The following is a 25,360-nucleotide window of genomic DNA, read 5'->3' as shown; positions in this document are numbered from 1 at the left end:
CTGCTGAGCTTATCCAGTTCAGGGTCTTGGAAGGCTGGAGCCTATTCAAGCTATCATGGAGTGAAAGGCAGTGAACGCCCTGGCTAAGACAGAGAAACAGACAACTATTCACTCACATTCACAACTACAGCCAATTTAGAACTGCCATTATTAACCTAACACATGCATGTCATTGGACTGCAGGTGGAAGTTGGAGTACCTGAAAAGAACCCACACAAGTATGGGGGGAAACTCCACTCAGAAAGGCCCCTAGTCAGTTACTGGATTCAAAGCCAGGACGTTGTTGCTGTGAAGCAAAAGTGATAACTACTGCAACACCTGAATAAGCTTTTTAATGCTATAAAGTTGGAAATTATAACATTGGAATTTATGGGGATGCTTGCTTTTGTAGACAGCCTGAATTAGTCACTCGAGGAACTGGAGATCTTAGAAATTTTGTCTTTGCCTCAGAGGTTTCTCCTTGATTAACATGAGCAATATCACAGCAATGTGTTTTGTCCACTAAAGAGGAGCAATGCCATAAAAAAAAAAAAAAAAACCCAGATTCACTTGTTGTTGTTCACATAAATCCTGTTTTCCATCTGAGCTTAGAAAAAAGACGCTAAATTGTTCAACATCAGTGTCATTTGTCAAAGCGTATTTATTTGGTGAACATGTTGGAGGGCTACTTCATTAGGTGATAAGTCATACAGGAAAGATATCTGATTCAAAAGAAAATGGAACACTGGCTTCAAATCTTCTGTGATGTGTTAGCAGTTGTTCCATTAGTAGCATTCGATTAGCTTTTTAAAAAAATTTAAGCTAGAGTGCCGACTGCATGTTTGTTGTTTGTCGCTGCTGTTTTGTCTATCCTTCTTTTTAAATTAACTCTGTCACAGAGGTTATGTTTTCACTGAAGTTTGACTCCTAGCAGGATTTTGCAAAAAGAACCCTAAAAAAACAAGCCAAATTTCATGATGAAAGATGGCCAGAAAAAGTTAACACTTTACTGTAAACAGTCTTTTTATCCATTACTTATATTTTCTGTCATGAAAAAAAATGTTGTTCCTCATAGTTTTTCCTGATCAAATGGACACTGCTGAACAACACGTATGACTGACCAATGTTCAGAGGTAGAATTAACAGATTTCTAAAAACTAACTGACAAACAGATGCCTTTGAAAGTAGGAAATGTGCTTTTCTTGAAGAAAAGCGGTGTGTAGGTGTGGAAGCTTCCTCGTTACGCTTGTGAAAGATTGAAGCAGTGTCTGGGTGACACAGGTGTCAAGGTTGAATGTCAGTGTATCTGCTGCTGTACGTGTCAGTTTGTGTGCTTTTTGTTCCCACAGGTAAACTGTTTCATAGTCTATAACTTTCACTGACTGTAGTCTTGAAAAATCTATAAAAAGGCAACATGTTTTGCCACAGGTATGTGGGCACCTAGATATGGGCTTAAAGATGTGCCATGCTGAAACAAACTGAACAAAAACAAATGTAATTAGGAGACGTACTTTACATCGATTCTGGCTGTAAAGCCAGGGTGATCTTTGTGCTGTCATTATCTCTCACTTCTATAGGAAGTTTATAAGGTGTCAGCACTAGTCAGCATGTCACTAGTGTCAGCGTGTTCTGTTGTGGCTAAACCGTTGTTGCTTCGAGACATTTTCCACTTCATAACTCCAGTTATAGTTGACCAGGGGAAAAAAATTATTACAAAGATGGCATCCAGCGACAGTCTCAAGCCAAAACTCACCCAGTGTGATGCATTCTACTTCAAATGTGTTTGAATGTAGTTTTGTTCACATAGAGTATAGTGGGTACATATAGGCAGAAAGTATCTTCTGTATAGAGCTCTAATTCAGATTCAACTCTGCACTGTTTTACATTGCTTTGCTTTTATTTGATACAGAATCCAAAGCCTCAAAAGATGCTTTTATCTGGGTATGGTGTTGAGTTGGCTATCAAAAGCACAGAATACAAAGCTGTGGATGACACTGAAGTAAAAGGTCAGTTAGTGATTTATCCAGCATTGTGTGTTGAACTCTGTTTCTCAGGCAAGTAAACACGAATCTCTTGCTTTATAGATTCAAAGACGGTTATAAATGTGGAGGATGATGATAATGATGAAGTCCAAGGATTCTTTTTTGGGACATTAAAGTAAGTAATATATTATCAGTCCTAAAGATGTTTTAATCGTTTATTTTTCTGTTGTTTTTGTCACTGTGTATTTGACACCACTTGATTAGGAGTCAAAAAGAAATCTTCACCTTGTATCGTGTCTTTCTGTTTTTCTTTTATCTCTCTTAAGGAAATCTCATCCTGAACTCCAGGAGCATCTTGTTGAGCTTCGCAAACATCTTCTTGAGAGTACCAATGACATGGCCCCTCTCAAAGTGTGGGAAATGCAAGGTATCAGTTTTTTTTCCTTTCAGTGCTGTTGACAACAGTTTGAGGATATTTTTCAATGTCTGTCTGCATTTGCTATTATCATGCACTAAGAAAAAGCTTAGATTTATTGAAACTGAAAAGAGGATCAAAGGTGAGGCCTTCACTGTGTATGTTTTATTACTGATGAAGTGCAGGTGAGGTTTATTTTACTTTTTATTTTTTAATGTAATATTTATTTACCCAGGAAGTAATCATACATTGTGATTAAAAAACAGTTTTTCAAGGGAGTCTTGGCCAAGAAAGCACAGCATTGCAAGGTTACAAAAATTGTAAAATCACAAAAAAGCCAACCTGGGACACATTAAAACAAGGAAAGGACTGCAGATACATGGAGTAAAATCCAGCTTTTTACTTGCAGTTTTTTTTTTTAAATCAGCGTTTCAAGTTCCCCCAGGGAGAGAAAATTATTGAGCCTTAGTGTGTTTTGAAGGTTACTTCGTGACCCGGTCATAAAATCAAAGAAGGCTGTTCTACCAAGTTCTGAATATATCTTGGGTACCCTGTAGAGCAGTGATCTACAGAAGCAATATCATAAGGGGAGAGAGGGAGTTTAACATTATTTCTGCGTAAAAATATGTACCGCTGCTAATGTCACATTAAACTTAATAAGGGCCAAGAAATCTGATTATAAAGTACTCATTGGTAGGTGGCAATTGCTTGGCTGCAATAAGTCCACAACATATGTGGAACTGCTCATGGCGTGGATGTTGTCACATTGCACTATAAACAGCAGCTACAATGAAAGCAGTGTGAAAATGGTGCATTTGTGAGTGGAGCTCTGCTTTGGAAACTTACAGGGTTGATATTGTATGGGTCTGAGTGATGTGAGTTTTGTCATCAGACGGTGAGCATGAGGCTCTGAGTGGATGTCCGAGTGCCTACCATTTTTATTTTGATGGTCCTGACAGTTAACTGTATTCTGTAAATGTGCAACAGCCCATGGTGCACAATCTCACTGAACAATGTGAGTTTTCACAACACTGTGCTGATCTATAAGCTGAAGACACACTCTTAAAATAAAAGCTCACTACCTTCCTGTATTTAATGCAGCTCTGCAGAGAATGAGTGCTAAAGGTGTAACCACCGAAAATATACATTGTGCTACACAGCTGCCATCGCTAAATTTAATAGGCATTCGTTTGCTGCTACATTGCTGCCTCTTTCTTTTTAAATGCCCCTTAACGGTCTGGATACACTGAGTATTCAGTGAGTTTTCGTAACAATTTTAGCCAAATGTTACAATGAGGCTTGCAGTTCTTGAAGGGTCGTCTGGAGCCTGTGGCAGAGAAGAGAATGCAGCTGTGTAGATTATTGCGTCATCTGCATAGGAAATACACTTAAGTTGTGCAGGTGCCCCTTCTAGTGTTATGTATTTAAAAGAAAATAGAGCTTGAAAAGCTAATAGCCACCTTTGACTTTACCTTTGCATTCATAGATGTATAAATGTTGATCATTTCTTTTGTTCGATCTATGTAGATTTGAGTTTCCAGGCAGCTTCTAGAATCATGTCTGCACCAAAGTTTGATGCTTTAAAGCTCTTGCGAGATCTCAGTCAGAACTTTCCAAGCAAAGCCAGGTAAGAAAATTCATCCTATTTTATTTTTTTTCTTGCTCAATGGTTAACACGTTTTATGTGGTTTCACAATTCCTGTCAAAGCCCTGCCCTGTATGAATCTTGGCCAAACAAATGCTGTTCTTAAAGTGCACATAAAGTATACCTTTTATAGCCCCATTTATTTGAGCATTATTACTCCTTTCTGTGACAATTTGTAACCCTGCAATGAATGTAGATAATTTGTTGTACAGGGATCTAATCAGCTTTTTTAAAAGATGTTTGCTTATTTTGGTACCGGCAGCTTGTAATAACTTCAAAAAGTGCTGAGTAAGAGTCGGGTGTTTACAGGGAATTGACTGCAAACGCACCATCTTGAGGACCCACAGGTTTTTGGAAATTAAAACTGGCATTTTACTGCCGGCTGGGGATGCGGTAAAAGCTGATGGTGACTGTACATGTTTTACTGTTCCCACAGATCACTGACAAGAGTGGCTGTAAAGCAGGAAATGAGAAAAGAAATTGAGGAGAACCAAAAGGTGCGATATCATAGCGTAGTTGCTGTCTTTGATAATATCTGTTGCCATTGCACACATTCTATTTTAGAGAATCAGTTTCTAATCTCTGTGTCATATAAATTTCACAATAAATTTGACATTTTATTTTTGCTTTTCTCCTACTCTCTTACTACCCTTACTTGTTTCTGTAGTCTCAGTGCACATCGTTTCATGTGAAAAGATCAGACATTAATGTTAGAATCAATCATTTAGGGCTTTTGGGATTCAACTAACACTTTGAGCTTGTTCTTTCAGCACCTCAGTGAGACCATTGGTGTTCACCCAGGAGACGGTGAGCTCTTCATCAACGGGCTGCACATTGATCTGGACATTCACAATCCCTTCAGGTAGGAACACAGCAGGAAGGTACAGTCATATGCCTGTGCTCCCCCCTGGAAGCGCCAGACCTAGGGTGATGTCTTCTTCTTTTAGCTGGTCGTCTCCTTGGCTCTGGCTGAATTACTTTTTTAATGGTGTTAGCAAGATAAAAGTCCAGGGCTTCTCTGACTTATATTTTGTGGACAAAGAAAACATTTTCCATCATGGTATATTGAATATTGCTTTCAATACCACAGATATAATATATGATTATATCAACCAGATATTCATCAATGAATGAATATCTGGTTTAATTTATCTGGCTGGGGCTATATTTTTCATGTTTTTCCTGATAGAAATATTGCATAATAACTACCACTTGTAGTGAATGTCACTTGTTATAAACAAAATAATATGTTTTAAAGTAAGGACACAATAAATTGCATTAATAAAAGACACTCTCTGATAGAAGTAAAGCATTTGGTGCAATGCATATATACTGACACACAGATGGAATCAAAGACTAACACATAATTTTGCACTTTCAGCATCTTGGACATACTTAAGTCAGAGGCCAAGGTCTTAGAGGGTCTACATAATCTAGGCATAAAAGGAGAACATCAAGATAAGCTGCTGAGATTACCTGTGAATGCTGTGGATGACAGTTATGCCTTAGATATCAGACACCCAGCCATAATGGTAAGTGATGTCTAAAAGGACTATATTCCCAGATCAACACACGTGTTCTTGTTTAGGGATCCTAAAGTAAGAAATTAGTAGAGCAGTCATCGGCCTATTGCAACAATCTGAAGCTATCCAGGAACCTCATTTATTTGGAAGTTATTAAGTTGGAAGTTAGCCAAGAAATGTTATTAAATTAAAAACTTGCAAGTTTTCATTTGATGCCTCTGGCAATTTTATTACATTAAGTACTATAAAAATGTCAGAAATATATGACGATATTAAGCCTGTCCACCCTCAACCAAAATATTTGTCAACTTGCATTTCCCCTGCTGATAGTCTGCTGGTGAGGCTTCATAGTTACACAGAGAAAGACCAGTATTATTGCCAGATGGATCGTTATGCATCTGATTCTGGTTGATTATTTAAAAAAAAACATCTACAGGGTCCAATAGTTTTCTCTGATCGAAGAACTTAAGAACAGTAATACATGTAATTTTATATACATCAAAACTAGCCAGCTTCACTGGCATTCTACTTGCTTTATTTGCATGTATATAATTCCTCTGCTGAGGAGGACGTGTTGCATGATTGGTGCCATTTGTTTGTTTTTCAACAAGATTACACAAAACTACTAAGCTGAATTTAAATGTGGGAAAAGGAGTAACCCAATAAATTTCACAGCTCTAGATCACTTTCTTTAATATTGTGAAATAGAACATAGGGCAATCGTGGCTCAAGAGTTGGGAGTTCGCCTTGTAATCGGAAGGTTGCCGGTTCGAGCCCCGGCTTGGACAGTCTCGGTCGTTGTGTCCTTGGGCAAATTTCAAGTGTATATATCTATAAAATTCCACATTCCTAAATGAAATGTCTCTAAATTCTTACATATGACAACCAGAGAGGAAGTCTGAACTGTTCATGCATTAAATATTTAATCCCTCTGTTATTTTTCATATTTTGGCTGCACCTTTGGGATTACTGTTATTATTAACTAGTGAATATTTTCCCACTAACTCTTCTGCGCCCTGTACCTGTACATTTTAGTGGATAAATGACATTGAGAATGACCTAATGTACCGAAGCTGGCCAACTGGTGTACAGGAGCTCCTCAGAGCCACCTTTCCCGGAGTCATCCGGCAGATCAGACGCAATTTCTTTAACCTGGTGAGTTTATCAGAACAAGTGAAGTACCAAGTGAGAGACAAGCCAGTAAATTCACAAATGGTTTGAGTACTAGTCAGCTGGACTTTGCATTTCCTATTTGTTTACACTGCATTAATGCAATAAAGAAAAAACAGTGGTGTGGGTAATAAAGGAAATGGAGCTGAGACAGGTCTTTATTATACATTTAAATTGTACATGTCCTAGGATTTGTCAGACAAAATAAAAAATTGAAATCACTGCCTCTGTTTTTCTAGTTTGTCTGGGTTCAACTTGCTGATGTGTTGGTTTTTGATTTGTTTTTTTCTAAAGTTTGCTTCATGTGTAAGTCAGGTTGGCACACAGTTGTTTGCAAAGCTTTACGACCAGGGGTTGATAACGATACCTCTGCTGTTAGGTGCTGTTCTTAGATCCACTGCAGGAAGAAAGTGGTGAGCTCGTGAAGCTAGCAGAGCTTTTCTACAAGCATAAGATCCCCCTGAGGTAGATGCTGCAATTTTTCACACCTCCACAGCTGTTTATATGGTCCGCTCTTGGCATTCATAATCTTTACCTGGTAGTGATTCTCATTTCACCTGCAAATTGAATACTTGTTTTGTCCCGTTTGTACAGAATTGGATTTGTGTTTGTTGTCAACACCAAAGATGAGATTGATGGCTTCTCAGATGCAGGGGTTGGATTTTACCGACTGCTGAATTACATTGCAGACGAGTATGATTTACCCCAGGCTCTGATGTCTGTGGTCTCAGTAAGTATATCGCATATATAAATCTCTGTTGTTTTAGCAAGTGTTTCTTGCCAGCTCATATCTCTGCGTGCCTAGGAAATCAGTTGCATAATATTTTACTTGTGTTATCCTACAGTTTGAGACATTGTTGAAATAGATGAGTCAGTGGTATTTTTCCTCAGCTATCTGCTTTTTAAAATTGCGGTGGAAAGTACTGACACTGAGAGGGATCCGAAGAGAGTGATGGTCAAGTCTGAACTTCCTTGCTACTCTCTTGCAGCTGTATAGCAAAGTCGATGTAGGGGAGACGCTCTCTGCTGATACAATCACTGCTTACCTAAAGAGAAAATTCCCAAAAGCCAATTCTGAAAGGATTCTAGGAGTTGATTCAGAGTATGATGATAAAAGGAAGGTAAGATGTTTTTTTGTTAATTGAAAGTAAAAGTAATAACGTATGATTGATGAAGAGCAGCAGGTCTGATTTTAACTTTTGTTGGCTGTAGGATGGTGCGCTCTTCTACAAAAAGAGTGGCTTGGGTGCCCTGCCTTTGGCTTTATTTAATGGAGTCCCTTTGAGCCCTGATGAGATGGACCCAGAGGAGCTGGAAACAGTCATCCTTCAGCGCATAATGGACACCACTACTGCCTTTCAAAGAGCCGTCTTTATGGTATGATGCATATGCATGAAACGAGACTCACTCTTCATATTCAGCCTATGAAACCAATGTGTTTTTTTTTTTGTCTTGTTGTTGTAATGAGAGGTGAAATTTTTACATTCATATATAGGCAGGTTTGTCCTGCATATGAAAGAAAATCTGACCAAAATTAGCAGCAATGTCATTAAAACATCTTTTTAAAGAGTTTTCTTTGAATGGAGATTAATTTACTGAGTGACAAAATACAGTTTTAATTTTCAAATGGGAAGAAATGAGAGGGAAATTCATAAGACTTCTGTTAAGTAAAGCAATGCGTACTCATTACCTTAATTATATGTGGACCAATAATGATTCATTTCCCAAAGGCCCACTTTGAGTCAGGAAAAACCCAGACATGAGTGAACTGAAGTACTCAAGCACTGGGGAACTGCACCGGTGGCAATTTGTTCATGCTGTCAGTTATGTAACTAACACACTTTATGTCCTTCACCTTATAGGGCCAGTTATCTGAAGGCTCAGATGTGGTAGACTATCTAATGGAACAGGCCAATGTGGTTCCCAGGATGAACCCTCTTATTTTAAGCAGTGACCGAAAGTACCTTGACCTCACAGCCACTCCAGGTGCTCCTTGTTCTATGCCATAAAATATGGATGCCACTGTTTACATTCCTCTTATGTTATACTTTCCTTTATATGCAGTTGCAGATGATTGGGAAGACACATATATGTTTTCTTATGTGGACACCAGAGACAAAACGGCAGTGATTGCTAAGAGAATGAAGTACTTCACAAATAGTGGTAAGAAGTCACTTCTTTTTGGTTTGCTTTCCCAGTAAACACTATTTCAGATGAAATCTCATATTTAGAAACATAATGCTGTATAAACTGGAATAACTACTCTACATTAATATAAGGTGTATCTGTAAAATTAGCATTTTTGTTATAAACAAATTGAATCCCACACTGCTTTGCTGATGTATGGAAATATGAAACTGGGTTTTATTAGGGCTGGCAGGCTGTGCCTCCAGCAAAATCATTGCTGGGTCTTCTGACTGGCTTTTGGCCAGCAGTCTAAATGGTCATCAGAGCTGCATTTCGCTGCTCGGGCCCAGAGTCTAGCTGCAGTGTTTCAGAGGAGGCTGATTGCCATTCTCTCTCTGTGGAGTAGCTGTCGGGCCAACTGCCTGCTTTTCTGAAGGACTGGCTGACTGGCCGGGGCGGGAATATAACCATGACAGGTGGCAAGGTTCTTCTATAATATGTGACAGATGTCTTAGTCTCTCTCACCTCTGACACAAACTAAACATTCACTATAATAACTACATTTCATTCCCCTCTCAATGTCATGTGATTATCAGTGTATAGACAGAGTAGGACCTTTTACAAGACACTGTCTTTGAAAGCTGTGTAAACATTTAGGTCAACATTGAGAGATTGAATTCTTCATAAATAAATTTGTCCTCTACTGGTGAAGTGATTATACTTGCTGTGGCTAACTAATCAGCTGCACCTGCATACTATCCCATTAATGCTGCACCTCAGTACATAAAAGCGCACAAACGTGGCCAAAATGTTATGTTAACCAAACATTAGAATGAGAAACACATGGGATCTAAGTGCCTTTAGTTGGTGCCAAATCGGAATATCTAAAAATGAAAAAAACAAAAAACCCGCTGTTCTCCTGGGATTTAATGAAAAACAGTCCCTAGTGGTACAAAAACAAAACAAACAAAAAATCTGCGACACTTCTGTGAGCAAAACAACTTGTGAAGAAGAAGAGTCAGACATGGTTGAAGCTGCTACACCTTACACTCGAAGAGAGAACAGACTGCTGCAGCTGAAGAACAGGGAAGAACAGGACACTAGAAACAACCAAAATAGACTGCTCTTGGGGATAACAGGAGACTTACGATTAGAAAGCTAAAGAATATAAAGTAGAGTCTGAGTTTAGAATGGTTTACAGTAATGGCAGTAATGGCTCTTATTTGTATTGTACACATTATTCTATAAAGATTTTACTCTTTTACCTCAGATGAGGATGGGATGACTCCTGTAACTCTGTGGGTAGTTGGGGATTTTCAGAAGGTGTCAGGACGAAAACTCTTGCTCAGTGCTCTGAAACACCTGGTAAGTAAAATCAATACTGTTCTTTTCACTTCTTTAATTTATGTTATCATTTAGGATGTACACAGGACGTCTTAGAAGGCGTAACAGATAAATCTAATACTCTAACTTATCCTTAAAGCAACAAAACTTGTGCACTAAAAAAAATCAAATAGAAGTGGAAGGGATGCAGAACTCTGAAATGGTTTTGGTGGTGATTATCATGGCAGGTTCATAACAAAAACTATAATTAAAATGTCATTTTCTGCTGTGTGCTCTCACAAAAAATCATCAGTGTAGATTCGTCTTAACTGAAATATGTTGTGGTGATATTCTACAGATGAATAACGTAATAAAGCAAATGTTCTTTTTGTCATTTAGAGATCATTAGTAGTAGATTAGGTTGAAAAGGTGAGATCTTTACTTTAAAGCACTATTTTTTGAGAGCTCTTCATCAGTGACATATGTGGTAGCTGGATATATGAGCATGTCTGCTATTACTGTGAATTATAGTGCCGTTATGTTTATATGTGTGTGCGCGTGTGTGTGCAAGCAGAAGGCCAGTCCTGGAGTGCGTGTGGGGGTGATAGATAACCCCAGTGAAAAACCCTACGACGATAACACTGTGCTGTACAGGGCTATCTGGGCCTCTCTCCTCACCCAGAAGAATAAGGCTGCGGCAGAGTTTGTGCATAAACTCCTAAAAGAGGAGAGCAGCCAGCTCCTCCAGCAGGGGACCAAGATGAAAGACTTACTGATGCAGGTAAAGAGGGGATTAAAGAATGCTCTTTTCTTTTCTTTTCTTTTCTTTTCAGACTACACATATTTTGTTTGGACTTTATATATATATATTCTTTTATATTAGAATCACTACTTTAAATCATATTGTAACCACATGATTTGACTTTTACCTTGAAGGTGGCAAACCTTGAAAGAGGAAAATCTAATATAAGAGCTTGTTTTTTTCACTGCTCCTTTTTTTTTTACTTTGAGTTTTTATTTGATCAAATAGGTGTTTGTTTTAATCCAACTATTTCCAAATTTAGACATAGATTAGATGTATAGCTGCCAACAGTCCACCCATCTATATATTTTGGATGCGTTATATTCATGCTGATGTTTAGTAGAGATGGGAATCACCAGACACCATGTGATATTATATTATCGCAATATTTCACCCACAATATGATATTGTGATTTATAACATTTTCCAATATTATCAGTGCTCCAATAACGCACATTTTAATTTGTCACCTTTTTTAACTGGAAACTATGTCCTCAAAGTTAATCTTTGTCAAATATTTATTTTATTCTGTAAGATAAAGTTATTGCAGTTATTTTTTTGTTGCACAATAAGATTGTCAAGCATAGGAACGCTGTCATTAAAACCGGCCATAAATCTTGGCATAAGATGGAGTCAGTCGGATATCAGTCTGTGATCGACTGGGATCAAATTGGCAGTTTCATACAATCTATCTCTGATAATAAACCTGGGAATAATTGTGATAAATTGTTGAAAATTGTATATCTATATATCTTTTGCTGCCTGTTAACTATTACATATAACTATTACATTTGTGTTCAGCACCCTTCCTGTTCTATAGGAATATAACAAGAATATGACCTGAATTGAGTTGAGTCATTGACAAAGACTTATTCAGATTGATGGCAAGATGCTGGCAATCCGTGTGCATTTATAAAGTAGACAGCAGTTAAAACTGTTGGAACGCTATCTATTTTAGACACACAAAAGTTAGATTAACTTGAATCTTGTGCATGGCTACCTTATCAAAGTTTACTTGTCCAAAGAAAAAACTTCAGTTTCATACCAAGTGCATCACTTGGTAAGAAAGTTGCTTTGCTCTGATATAACTGATAAGTATTTAATAATATATTTGATTAGGTAAATGGTTTAATGGAGGTAAAAGGAGAAAAAGTGCGCAGTCAGGAAAATAGTGATTGATGAGCCCATTCTCTTATCTCTCTCCTCAACATCAACTCACGGAATGCATTTACAGCACGCATGATACTCCACACTCCTTGGACACCCAGGCAAACAGCCTGCTCACTGTCAGTTCCACTTGAAATGTCACTGAGGCCATTGAAAGACTGCAACACGCTATGAATCTTTAACTAAAATGTGCTGGTGTAAACATGGTCTCCCGAAGCTGATAAATAGCCAACTGCTCACAGCTTCTGGTTATGTGATCCACATGTTTTCAGCCAAGCCTGACCATCACTGCTGCTTTAAGGCAGAACTAAATCATTCTCCCGTCTTCATGCTGTAATGCGCAGTAACCACCCACAAAGGACTGTGCATACGCAAGCAAATTCTCAGCCACTAATCAACAAATCAGCTGATGGAGTATATTCACCATCAGTTATGCAGTAGATTGTGTAGTTTGTTTGTTTTTTATTTAGGACCTACTATAATGAAGTTCCCCTCAGTTATACTAGCCTTTCACAATTGGGAGAGAATAGGCTGGAAATAGAGATGGGGTGATAGGTAGGATGTAGCAGTGTGACTTGAGACCCAAAGCCAAGGGATATGAGTTTATTATTGGCTGCCAGACAGACTTGCTGACTGGATTGTGCTGACATTATTGGTATTTCACCTGTTCTCCTGAGGAGAGAAATGTTGGAGAAACTAATAACCTGACTCCACAAACCCTCCACACTCCCAAACCTAATTTGTTATAGACAAAACTGGCAGGGGTTTAATTAGGAGTTTGTTATATTAATTACAAATTGATTAATCTCATTTTCACACATGTGCATTTCTGACAGGTCTGGCTGAAATATTTTATGTTTGAAAACTGCAGTGATTGTGCTGATGCGAGGCATCAATGATTCTGTGAATAATTTTTATTTTTTTTGTCTCACATACATCATTTTTATGTCAATGCATCACTCTTTATATTTTTGGACAGGCTGAAATGAGAGAAATGTCTTTCAGCTGCGTTATTGGATATTTCAGTTGACCACAAACTATGGATTACATCACATATTCTTAGCCAGCCAGCGATGCAATCAATTTATCTGACATTGTAAACAAACTTTTGTTTTTCTGCTGTAGGGCATGGATATGGATGCCTTTGAGAAAAAATTCAACACCCTTGAAGTTGATTTTATCCGCACTCAGCAGTTATTCTGTCAAGACGTACTGAAACTCAATCCTGGACAGCGTGCAGTGATCAGCAATGGGAGGGTGAGTGGGCTCCAGCTTATGCATAGTTAAAAACTGACAATGGATGCAGTCAATCAGATCAATGGCAGAAAATCCAGGGTTTTTCCTCGGTCTAAAAGAACCACGCCACTAATGAGTGAACACATATACTTATGGCTGTGTAACTTCTGCTGTTATTTTTTGGCATATGGGTAAAGGCTCATGAGTAAAAGTAACCCCACCTACATAAAAACTCAGTCCTGGTGATTTTTCTCTGGGCAAAAACCAAAGCTCTTTGGTGCTCGAAAATTTCATAAGCAGGAAAAGCCCTGCAGTCATGCTACACACGGAGGAAGCAAATGTTTGCAATAGTGTCATATTTTCTGTGCATAAGCAACTTCCCAATATTCTAATCGGAAACACAATAAATAAATAAACTGTGTGTGATCACAGTCTGAACAAGTAGCCAGCCACAGTTCAACTCATTTTAACTCAAAGCTTCTCTCCCTTAATGTAGTAATGCAGCTTGTACAGATTCCGAAAACCACGGGAAATTAATAAGCAGTACAAAAGTATTGTTAGAAAATCACACAAAATTAATCACATGATTAATATCTACCTCTGTTCTTTAAAAGTAACACATCCAGCTTTGAAAATGTATTAAACTGTTTTAGATGTTTAATTTCAGTATACGACTAACTTAATGAAACTATTGCCCTGTTCAAAATTAAGTGTGACAGTAACTTGGCAACTAATGATCTAGAAGATGACTTCTTCTTGTAAGAAGTTTCACTGGGATAAGGTTTTTGACTTGAGACTCACCAACTACCAATTTCCTTGTGACTTGAAAAATAGTTACTTTGACAGGCAGCTGATTCTTTAGATGGCTTCTCTTGAATAGAAAACATTTTATTGCCAGTGACAAGAAGCACTGGTGGTGTTATTTGCTACAGCAGAGAAAGATTCTCCATGCAGCTGCACTTTTGGAGGATTTTTCCCTCTAGTGTTTTCAGAGTGCTTTCTTAGCACTGTCATATCAGCATGTCTATTTCTCAAAGGTCACAAGTGGCAGGCACGGCTGTGTGTGTGTGTGTGTGTGTGTGTGTGTGTGTGTGTGTGTGTGTGTGTGTGTGTGTGTGTGCGCGCACACGTGCTCACTGTACGTGTACAGAGCTGGTGACTGATGTCTCAGCAACAGCAATGCTGACAACCACGGATAAAGAGGCCAGTCTCTGTGATGGCAGTAACAATTAATATTATCTTACTTTGCTCTGCTGCAGTGGTAGGGCTCTTCTCCCAGAATAGAAAAACCAGGCAGCCTCACTGAATACCGTGACTTTAAGTGGATAAAACACTGTGTCACAATCACATTACATTTAACATCCCCTGGGAAAGTTGTACATAATACATGGTGAGATAAGAATGGGAAAAGTCGTGTTCTGACTGTGTTATTTTCCTCATGTTAGATCCTTGGTCCGTTTGAAGAGCAGGAAGAATTCACTGTGGAGGATTTCCACTTGCTGGAAAAGATTACTCTGAGCGGTTCTGCAGAGAAAGTCAAAGCCAGAGTTAAACAGATGGGAATGAAGCCAAAGCAGTATGTTTGTATTTCTTTTTGGCCTACTTGTCTCTTTTAAGTGTCTGTGATAGAAATGTGTGCATCTGTTTAAGCGTTCCCTCTGTGTCACCTTTGCATTAAGTTTGTCTAGAATTATCTGTTAGTGTAGGATTTTCTTTTTTCCTCATGTATCAAATGTTTGAAAGTATTCTGTCATGAAGAAATGTCACTTTCTCAGTTTTAAGGTACAGTAGCCTGATTAAGGCGTGACTCTGCCTATTTAAAGCTTGATATTATATTGCGCAAGGGCTGGTTAACATCTTCACTAACACAAATGCTTTAAAGAAAATGACAAACTGATTTTTTTCCCCCTCAGTGCCAGTGACTTAGTTATGAAAGTTGATGCCTTGCTAACTGCAGCCCCCAAAGGAGAAGTCAGAAGAGATGTCCACTTTATCAAAGACACCCACAGGTGGGATTTCTTTTTCCCCTTTGGGATCTGTAGTCTCATTGGAAAGTATTCATGCTCCTTTTTTTGTAATGGGCCTGAAAATTGCAATGCCATCATTTCAAGGAGTGCCAAGCTGCAAGTCTTTTGATTTGCAGTTCTGCTGATTAAGGATTGTATGACGTTGTTTGTTGAATTCGCTCTGGTGTGCTTTTTTTGTTCCTCAGCGTGCTTCATCTCTCTCCACGTGAGAACGAGGTGTTCTATGATGTTGTGGCAATCGTTGACCCCCTCACAAGAGAAGCACAGAAGATTTCCTCCCTTCTGACTGTAAGCTGTAGTGCATTTTTATATTTTTCCCCATTATTCTTTATCATTTTCTGATATAGGAAGAACTTATAAAATCACACCTAAAATCACTTTCAATGTAGGAAGGGTAGAAAGACATGCAGATTGCTGAGGTAAAAAAAATATGATAGACTGTGTCATTTTCAGGATCATACTGGGATCCATTTTAGTCTTTATATTCTTTTATAGACTTTACTTTAAATACAATAATTATTTGTTTATTGGAATTATTGGAAAAAAATGACAAAGAAAATGTGTATGTGTATGTGTATACATTAATTAATTTGGCCAGAAAGTTTTCACAACATCCATCCAGCCATCCATTCTGTTCCGCTTATCCTTGTCAGGGTTGCTGGAGCTGGAACCCTATGGCAGCTACTCAGCTACCATAGGGTGAGAGGGAGGGTATAGTCTGCCAGTCTGTCGCGGGGCTAAAACATAAACACATACAGCTATTTGTACTCACATTCACATGGGCAATTTAGAATTACCAGTTAAGCTAACCCCACTAACTGCATGTCTATGGACTGTGGGAGGAAGCACGAGTGCCCGGAGAGAACCCACGCAAACATGGGGAGAACATGCAAACTATAGACAGAAAGACCCCGGACAGGTGGTGGAATCGAACTCAGGACCATCAGGGGATTATACCATCAGGGCCTCCGCCCCTTACTGCCACTTGGGTGGCTGTGGCTTTGGTGGTAGAGCAGATCAGCTACTGATTGGAAGGTTGGTGGTTTGATCCTTGGCTTCCCCAGTCTGCATACCAAATATCCAAGATACTAACCCCAAGTTGCCCTCCGATGCGTTCTTCGGAGTGTGAATGTGTGTGAATGTTGGTTAGTTTGCACTTGAGTCTAGAAGTGCTTGTATGAGTAGGTGTGAATGGGTGAATGAGGCATGTTGTATACTGCGCTTTGAGTACTCCGGGAGACAGTGTTGGGAAGGTTACTTTTAAAATGTATTCTATTACAGAATACAGAATACATGCCCCAAAATGTATTCTGTAACGTATTCCGTTACGTTACTCAATGACAGTAACGTATTCTGAATACTTTGGATTACTTAATATATTATCATGCTTTTTACAACAACGTGAATGTACTATTGCTGTGTGATTTATTACTATTACTGAAGGTCCGCGACTCCGAACTGTAGTAAAGGGACCTCTGACTAATACGGCGGGGTCCCTGTCGGCTCGTAGCCGAAAAATAGCTTTACTTTGTTGTGTGGGTCAACTTTTCTGGCGAGAGACAGAGAGAGGCGTTGAAAGGCTGCTCCAACGGAACTTATTGTTTTCGGAGGAAAACACGAACACGGTGTACAGTTGAGTCTTAATAGCTTACTTACAACTGGGCTCGTCAGGCACTCTTCTTGGCTGCAGTGGTTATTATTATATTTACATGCTTCCAGCTCCCGTTTTTCCTCGATGACAACTCGTACCTTTCCACTCCCCTTTTTCTCCCTCCTCGCGCTCACAGACCCATAACGGGTATGGCAGTCCATTCTCCCTGCAACACGGACTACACTGCCCATGATGCTACATTCTTTAGAGCTATGCTTGTAGCATTCTGCCTGTTAGCTTAGCACAACAACAACAACAACAACGAAAAGGCGCTCTCTCACCCAGGAAACACACAGTCGCAGAGAGAGAGAGAGCGTCGCCCTGTAACCATGGCAACCGTAACGCTGCCGCCTGGAACATCAGAACGTAGCTGTCAAACAAAACCCAAACAGTCCTGACCCGCGACAATATGAAACAGGAAAGTACCGCCGTGTAATCCATTTATTTCAACAAAGTAACTGTATTCTGAATACCACCTTTTTAAACGGTAACTGTAACGGAATACAGTTACTCATATTTTGTATTTTAAATACGTAACGGCGGTACATGTATTCCGTTACTCCCCAACACTGCCGGGAGAGTAGAAAAGCGCTATATAAGAATCAGTCCATTTACTTATTAACACACAATGCACAATACACCTGATCCCTATTATGGGTCCTGCAGGTGGTGAGCCCACAGAAGGGCGGACCCAGGTCATCTCTTCGGGCTGCACCAAGCCTAAGCCCCCTCCCTCCACACACACACACACACACACACACACACACACACACACACACACACACACACACACACACACAACATAACATACAGGAACCTCGTAGGTGCCGATTAATGGAGGGGAAAATTACGTGGTGCTGTTGGCTGGTGGTGGCCTACAGCTCGCACTGTAGCAGTGCACAGCACAGTGTGACGCATTGGGAATGAGAATTAGCTCTTCCAAGTCTGAGACAATGGTTCTCAGAAGGAAAAGGGTGAAGTGCCTACTCCACATCAGAGACGAGTTGCTGCTCCAAGTGGAGGAGATGAAGTATTTCGGGGTCTTGTTCATGAGTGAGGAAAGAGGGGAGTGGGAGTGGGAGACTGACAGATGGATTGGTGCAGTATCTACAGTGATGCGAATGCTGTATCAATCCTTTGTGATCACTTGTAGTGAAGGGAGAGCTGAGTGTAAAAGCGAAGTAGTCAATTTATGGGTTGATCTACATTCTTACATTCTTACCCTTACCTATGCTCATAGGCTCTGGGTAATGACTGAAAGAATTAAATCATGGACACAAGCAGTAGGAATGAATTTTCTCTGAAGGGTGGTTGTGCTCTTGTAGACAGGGGAAAGATTAATTCTTTCGTGAGGGACTGAGAGTAGAGCTGCTCTTTCTCCATGTCAAAAGGAGCCAGTTGAGGATGTTTGGTACCCGATGAAGTGTTTAAGAAATGTCCTACCAGGAGAAGGCCCTAAGTAGACCCAGGACTCGCTGGAGAGATTATGTCTCTTCTTGGGAATGCACCTGGATGAGTAGGGGACAGGTGGGAATAGGGATGTCTGGACTTCTGTAATTCTCTAACTGCTGTGCCTGGGACCTGGCCCTGGATAAGCAATAGAAAATGGATGGACGGACGGAAGGATGGTTGGATGGATGAAAATGTATTTGCCCCCTTTCTTATTTTATTGTCTATTTGTCACATTTATGTATTTGATATTCACAAATTGTAATGTTAATGAATGAAATGATCGTCATTTAAAAAACTGCATTTTATATTTGCTTAAAATATCTAAGTAATATAATTTATTAAAGGGAAAAAGCTATCCAAACCTACCTGGCTCTGTGTGGAAAAAAGAAATGACCTCCACCCTTTTCCCTAAATAAATGTAAAATTGCATTTTAAACTAACCCTGGGTGTCTTTGTCTAATATTTAAAAAAAAAGAAAGAAATGAGTAAGGGGACAGATACTTTTTCACAGCACTGTAGTACAAATACAACATGTCAGATACTGAACTTGAGAAAAGTTTGTATTCATCTTTGTATTATTTTCAGTTGACTTGAAAATCATTGCATTGTAATTGAACTGAGATTTACTCAAACTTTCATATCTTGCAAATGCAATTGTACTATATTTAATATAATATTTTTTATAGATATAATTATATAAGATATTTTTCTTTAACTGAAAAAATAATTTTTGAAACGTATGTAAGGATATCTATGCTTTCCCATTGAAGAACTTTTAAAAGTTCAATATAATAAGTAACTAGTAAGAAAACGGCTCACGTGTGTTTTAACACATTTCAGCCACTTTAAGTTGTACTTGTTTCTTGATTTTTAACTGGGTCATATTTTCTGTGAATCCTGCAGGTGCTCAGTCAAGTGGTCAATGTGAGACTGCAGGTGTTTATGAACTGCAGGGCCAAGTTATCTGAGATGCCTCTCAAGAGGTAAGATCTAGCTCCAACAGTAATTAAATTTTCCTGTTTGGCTTGTTTGTGTATCCTCTTACTGCTGCAGACTTAGCATCTCTAACTTGAACCGTCCTTTATACTGCACAGATGCAATCTGCTTAATAATAGTACCTTATTGCTTTGGGCCTCCACTTGCATCTCTGGGCAAATTGCTTACAACCTTCATTGTTGCAGTTCAAACCATGCAGTGAAAACAATAGTAGTAATAAAAAAAAAAAGCAAATTAAAGGTTGAAACTGTTCATCAGCATTCAGCTCAGATGTGGTGTGGGCTTTTATTTATTTATTTTTGTGAAAAAGAAAGATGACCAAAGCCAAAAATCCTTCAAGAATTAAATCTTCACTTTCCAGGGAAGATTTTCATAATGACTTGAATTGACCAGACATAGTACCAGTATAATTAAGGATATGTCCCTCCACAAGTCACTGGCACATCTACTCTCTTCAACCCATCCACTCCATATCCTCCCAACTGACAACTTGCCTGTATTTGATGTAACTGACGACTTGCTACATTTATATCAAGTAGCCAATAAAAGTACATTATATGATCTAAGTAAACTAAATGTCTACAATCAACCTGCAGTATTAATCCTCTAATAGTTCAGCATATAACAACAAAGACATGTATCATAGTATTTACCTTTGTGGGAAAGGTGTTTTGTGTTTTGCTTTCTTTATATGCAATTTTCACTTTCTGCCTGACTAAATGTGAGCTCATGGGTGAAGGACAGACTCTAAAAAACAACAAACAGGATCACCCAGCCACACGTTGTTGGCGTTGCTGGAGATCTGTGGTTTGTGGAAACAGTACCCTTTTAAGAAAGAAATGTCCTAAAATATTATATATCATTAAATACTCTCGCTAGAAAAATCTGAAAGTGGACTAATTTTATACTATTATTTATTTATTTTTTAATCTTTTTTTTAACGCAAAGTATCTACTTCGTTTTACTTTTTAGAGCCACAGGCTTGGTAATCTTACAGCTCGCCCCTGGAGATACTGCTGATGGTGGGAACACATGAATCCTGCTCTATGTCACTGGATTCATTTTAGTCAGTAGTGTACTTCTCATAGCAGTGAGACTGCCGCAGGGCTGCTCATCTTCTTTCTCTCACTTTTCGTCTTGTGGGGAATTGGCCATCTCACAAATTGGAACCAATCAAATGAGCACTCTGTGTTTCTTGTAGTGTGCTTGGTTTTACCTCCTTAACTTTAACTTTCTCTACTGCTCCCATCTCACCCTGGAGTCACCACATTGCTGCTGTAGTTGGTAATAACTTCTGAGAATTCTCATTCTAAATAAGAAATGTGTTATAGGCATTGCGAATTAAAAGAATTAGCATTGGTAATGTTTATCTGCCACGTTATTTACACTCATTACAAGTCTTCTGTGTCAGAGGGCACACTGAAGAAAAACAATTAGCATAAAGATTAGCCTGGAGCTAGCCTCTGCACCAATTGTAATGATGGAGAAAGAGAAGTTTCCAGGTACACAGAGTGCAGCACGTAGTTCTGTTATTGGTTGAGCAGGAACACTGGCAGTAATAGAATTAGATTCCTCACTTTGAAGAAATTGTATATACCCAGCTGTCACAACAGGGCCCATCTCTCGTGTCACAGAAAGAAGACTATTGCACAACATGTCATCATTTCAGTGCTTGCTGAAGAGGACAATGAGTTTTTGGATGGAATTTTTATCTCGGTCCAGTGGAAAAAGGTTCGGTCTTTTATTTGTTGCATATTATAGGTCATCCAATGATAATCAGTGAATCCTTCCCACCTGACCCACTCTGAATCATTTCTCTTAAATACCTCTAGTATATTTAATTACCTTGATACCTAAAAGTAGATTAAAAAAAGTAAACCTTTACTATGCTGCAACTTGTTTTAACCAGCCACTTATTCAACATATCTAGTGAATTATTCAATAACAGATAAAGCATCCAGGGTACCAGTGCTTGATTCTGTTACTCGATGTCGTAGACGTTAAATTGGTTTCATTTTTGATCTTGAAACTATGGCACATCTCAGGATATTTATGCTCAAACTTACTTATAGATAATTGTTCTGGCTTTAGGTTGTGACACTTGGAGTGTGTGTAAAAAAAAAAGATCTTGTTGTGTGTTTTAACAGAGCTGTACTTTTAGGCTTGGAAATGCCATGTAGCTGTCTCATATACTAAGTTATGAGGACTAAAAGGTTTTGGAAAAAGGACTTGTGAAATTACAAGATGCTCATAATAGGCTGAAATATTTTTACAGAAAAAAATAAGCTGATCTTGAGGTCAGTTTATTTATTTTTTTGTTGAACTGAAATTTATGGAATGGCCCTTAACTTGATTTTGCTTGTCTTCACAGTTTTTACCGCTTTGTTTTGGAGCCGGATGTTATTTTCTTGGCCAATGACACCGTGTCTCCAGGGCCAGTTGCCCGCTTCATGGAGCTCCCAGAAACTCCGCTCCTCACTCTTAATATGATCACACCTGAGAGCTGGATGGTGCAGGCAGTCCGGAGCCCGTATGACTTGGATAACATCCATTTGCAGGAGGTATTGTAATGCTGACTCATTACTACCCAGTGATCTCATCATTCTCACATTTAGGTAGCGCCAAAGTGCTTCCCCCCCATCTATTTTAGTGCTCTGTAATTTGTTTTTGTTTTTTTCTTTCCAGGTGAACAGGGTTGTGGCAGCAGAATTTGAACTGGAGCACCTCTTGCTAGAGGGCCACTGCTTTGACCTGTCAACTGGCCAGCCTCCTCGTGGACTTCAATTTACGCTGGGCATGAGCCGAGACCCACTCATGTATGACACCATTGTCATGGCTAACCTGGTCAGCAACCTTTTATACTACAACCCAAATTTTCTTGCACTGTGTTAAGTCCAGAAGCATAGCTTCTTTGCACTAGGATTGAGAATGAATCATATTTTAATTGCCATTACTAAGGCCATTTCCACCAAAACAGGGATACTTCCAGCTGAAAGCAAATCCTGGAGCCTGGATCCTAAGATTACGTAAAGGGAGATCAGAAGAAATCTATCAAATCCTAACGTGAGTTCTTCTCTGTTTTTATTTCTTCATCATCAGTTAAGCAGGTAACAGTCAACATGCCATCAAAGGAGCTCTCAAAAAAGCCCAGATGATTCCAGGGTCCTATTTGTGACGAATGATAAATCTTCACAATATCCTACTGCGTGCTGCACTCCACAATGCAGGTCATTGTAGTCTACCACAATAAGGAGAGTACTGGAGAGTAAAGGTTAAAACCAGGTTTAAAACTTACTGCAAGTTCAGTGGAGCAGTATTTGTTTGACAATAGCAGAGTCAGTCACCTGTTCTCAGCTCAGCCCAAACTACATCTCACTCACAAAACTAAGAAAAAAGGACCAGATTTATTCGTGTTTATGTTCATTTGTACAATTTCTAAACATCCTATGCCTATCTTGTCTGGTGGGTACAGAGCCACAAGCATGAAAGCTGTTTGGAAGTCCTGATATTTCTAGATAGACCTAAGTTATCTAAGTAAATAAGTCGTGTTTATTGGGCACCTTTATCCATAGCTCAACATCAAAGTTGCTTTCAGCTAACTCTCCATTTCATTCTGGTAGCTATGAAACCCATCACTATGGCAACGTGGACCACTGCTGACATTGTAGCAATGCAAGGTTTTGATGAGTGCTCAGAGTTCTGCTCAGCATTGAGCTGAGAGAGACAGGTAGGAGGAAAGGGTTGCTATTAAAGAGAAGACAGAGTAGAGAGATGATTCAGCTGGTCACCTGCCATGGCATCTACCTCAGACAACAGAATATCAGCAGCAGAATGTGTTTTAGTTGGGTTGGCGTAGGAGTCAAAGGCTCCACATACTAAAGTGAGCGAGCTGTGGTTGTCTAATTTTCCTGGATAAATAAAAACATTACTTTGCTTTGGTTTGTTGGATAAATATCTAGCAAATGCAGCTTTTTCAGTCCTTGCACTCTTTGAATTCTGCACTTGAAATGTGTTTTTTGCACTTTTCAGTTTGATCTAAAATAAATCAAATTCTTCTTTTTTCAAGGGAACCTCTTTTTACTTCGTAACATAACAAAGCGGCACTGCCTTACAGCAAAGTGGTGGTAATCCCAACTGTGTATGCGAGTCTGTATGGGCATTTCTAGTGCGCTGGTCCAGATGTCCCTACAATCACAGATACTTTTCTCTCTGGCTATCCTCACATAAGATTTAGGACACATACAGCCCTCGGTTCTTCTCGAATCATTTCAGACAACCAAGATTTATCCCCCAATCCTCCAGGTGAAGCTAAGAGGTGATGTCATTTTTCACCTTGGCAGTGTCATTATTCTTGTGGTTAGCGGCACTCTGCTCTGGTTAGGTGGCCGATCAGAGCCTAGTGGGAGTGTCTGCGCTCTCCAGTCCCAGAGTGTGAATTTTCCTCTTCCACCCGTGCTGCCAAGACACCTCGCTCTGACAGCGATGAATGAGATGGCCAGCTCTCCTCTTCTCAGAGCAGGGATACAGATTGATCTCTCGTGCTTTCTAAAACAAGCCCTAAAGACTGACTTGCACCGTTGACAGCAGAAGGGGCAAAATACAAGCAGCACTTGAGCACGAGCGGTGGAGGGGTGCATTGGCTCCAATGAGAGAGGGGCATTTATCATAGTGATAAGGTTAGATTTTTGCCTTTAGTAAGCATTGAGGTTGTAATGGCTTGTAGTGCATCATGGCCTATTGCTCATCTCCGCCTGAAGTTTGCTCTCTGGTGTTTCACCATTAGGCCCAGCAGATTCTGCCTGCCAAAACACATTCTGTGCTGGGAAAATCAGTCCTAAAACAATTACACTGAAAGGCTGTTTTACGGAATCAATACTGCACAGACTTTCTCATTAAATCTACGAGTATATAGAGCAAGGCTGGGAAGTAGTGATGGGTAAAATAATGGTAAGGTGATTCTTAATGATGATGGAGGGTAATGAATATGGTCAGAGTGTGACCCTGGCAGCTGTCCCACTATTTGCTTTTAAGTGTGTGCTCACACTGTCGGTCCATTAGCAGCTGTTGTCTCCTTCATGTGTTATTTCCATGGATGAAGCATGTAAAGCAGTCTCTGCCACTGATCACATGTATTTCCCTTTAATGTTTGCAACAGAGACACTGCAGGTCGTAGACTGATTGCGTTACTTGAAATATTAGCTCTGGTGTTCTAATGTTCTTTGAACACAAAATCAGCGAAAAACAAATGCTTTAAATGTATTTCTGTCTATTTGAGTTTCACATTTTTCAGCTTAGCAAAACTTCTAGATTATAAGCTTGAATGATCAATTTGCAGTAGCAGTGTTAAAAACAGGGATTTAAATCCTAGGAACATTAATTTTATTGTTCTTATTTAAACACGTTTATTAATTTGCCTAACAGAGACTTGACTTATGACTGCTGATGAATGTATGTCTGTTTCTACGTTAAAGTCTAAATTCTTTACATGTATATCTGTGAGCTGCAGATTGTTTGACAAATAAAAAAAGTATTAAAACTCTCAGTAACAATTAGCATTTTCTCACTCTCTATCCACTTTTTCAGGCACGATGGAACTGATTCACCTGCAGATGCCGGTGATGTTATAGTTGTGCTGAACAGTTTCCATAGTAAGATCATCAAAGTCAGGGTGAGTGTGTTTCCTGTTGGATGTGCTACTGTAAATGTCACACTGAAAATGCTTTTCTTCAGTTTTCTATGATATACGGATCACAAATGAATGGTGTGAAGACAACTTAACACAATCCAAGCTAAAATACACTGGACAAAAGTCTTGAGCCACCTCTTACTTCTTTATATTTTGCTTCCAATGAGTCAGACTTTTAA

General features: G+C 39.2%; 1 protein-coding gene across 6 annotated transcripts in view; it reads left to right on the top strand.

Annotated features, from left to right (window-relative positions):
• Window positions 1–25,360, top strand: part of uggt2 (UDP-glucose glycoprotein glucosyltransferase 2) — a 43,766-nt gene that overhangs the window by 4,688 nt on the left and 13,718 nt on the right. For all 6 annotated transcript variants that reach the window (XR_014888868.1, XM_085248405.1, XM_085248406.1 and 3 more), the window contains exons 7-31: window positions 1,889–1,985; window positions 2,064–2,136; window positions 2,288–2,388; window positions 3,904–4,003; window positions 4,458–4,518; window positions 4,792–4,883; window positions 5,403–5,553; window positions 6,580–6,699; window positions 7,094–7,179; window positions 7,309–7,444; window positions 7,704–7,835; window positions 7,927–8,091; window positions 8,577–8,700; window positions 8,779–8,877; window positions 10,112–10,206; window positions 10,739–10,945; window positions 13,259–13,390; window positions 14,815–14,945; window positions 15,283–15,378; window positions 15,582–15,684; window positions 19,403–19,482; window positions 21,867–22,056; window positions 22,181–22,339; window positions 22,473–22,558; window positions 25,079–25,163. Coding sequence is in view for 5 of the 6 variants with exons in the window: in XM_085248405.1 (XP_085104531.1) it covers window positions 1,889–1,985; window positions 2,064–2,136; window positions 2,288–2,388; window positions 3,904–4,003; window positions 4,458–4,518; window positions 4,792–4,883; window positions 5,403–5,553; window positions 6,580–6,699; window positions 7,094–7,179; window positions 7,309–7,444; window positions 7,704–7,835; window positions 7,927–8,091; window positions 8,577–8,700; window positions 8,779–8,877; window positions 10,112–10,206; window positions 10,739–10,945; window positions 13,259–13,390; window positions 14,815–14,945; window positions 15,283–15,378; window positions 15,582–15,684; window positions 19,403–19,482; window positions 21,867–22,056; window positions 22,181–22,339; window positions 22,473–22,558; window positions 25,079–25,163 (2,901 nt within the window). In the remaining variant the exon portion in view is untranslated. The remainder of the gene's footprint in view (window positions 1–1,888; window positions 1,986–2,063; window positions 2,137–2,287; window positions 2,389–3,903; window positions 4,004–4,457; window positions 4,519–4,791; window positions 4,884–5,402; window positions 5,554–6,579; window positions 6,700–7,093; window positions 7,180–7,308; window positions 7,445–7,703; window positions 7,836–7,926; window positions 8,092–8,576; window positions 8,701–8,778; window positions 8,878–10,111; window positions 10,207–10,738; window positions 10,946–13,258; window positions 13,391–14,814; window positions 14,946–15,282; window positions 15,379–15,581; window positions 15,685–19,402; window positions 19,483–21,866; window positions 22,057–22,180; window positions 22,340–22,472; window positions 22,559–25,078; window positions 25,164–25,360) is intronic.

The sequence above is a fragment of the Mchenga conophoros genome, linkage group LG16 (assembly GCF_057382185.1).
Source record: "Mchenga conophoros isolate Kocher_MC1m ecotype Shallow Benthic linkage group LG16, M_conophoros_male_GT1.1, whole genome shotgun sequence".
Classification (NCBI taxonomy): Eukaryota; Metazoa; Chordata; class Actinopteri; order Cichliformes; family Cichlidae; genus Mchenga; species Mchenga conophoros.
Note: the sequence above shows the minus strand (reverse complement) of the source record. Positions and strands in the feature narration are given on the sequence as shown.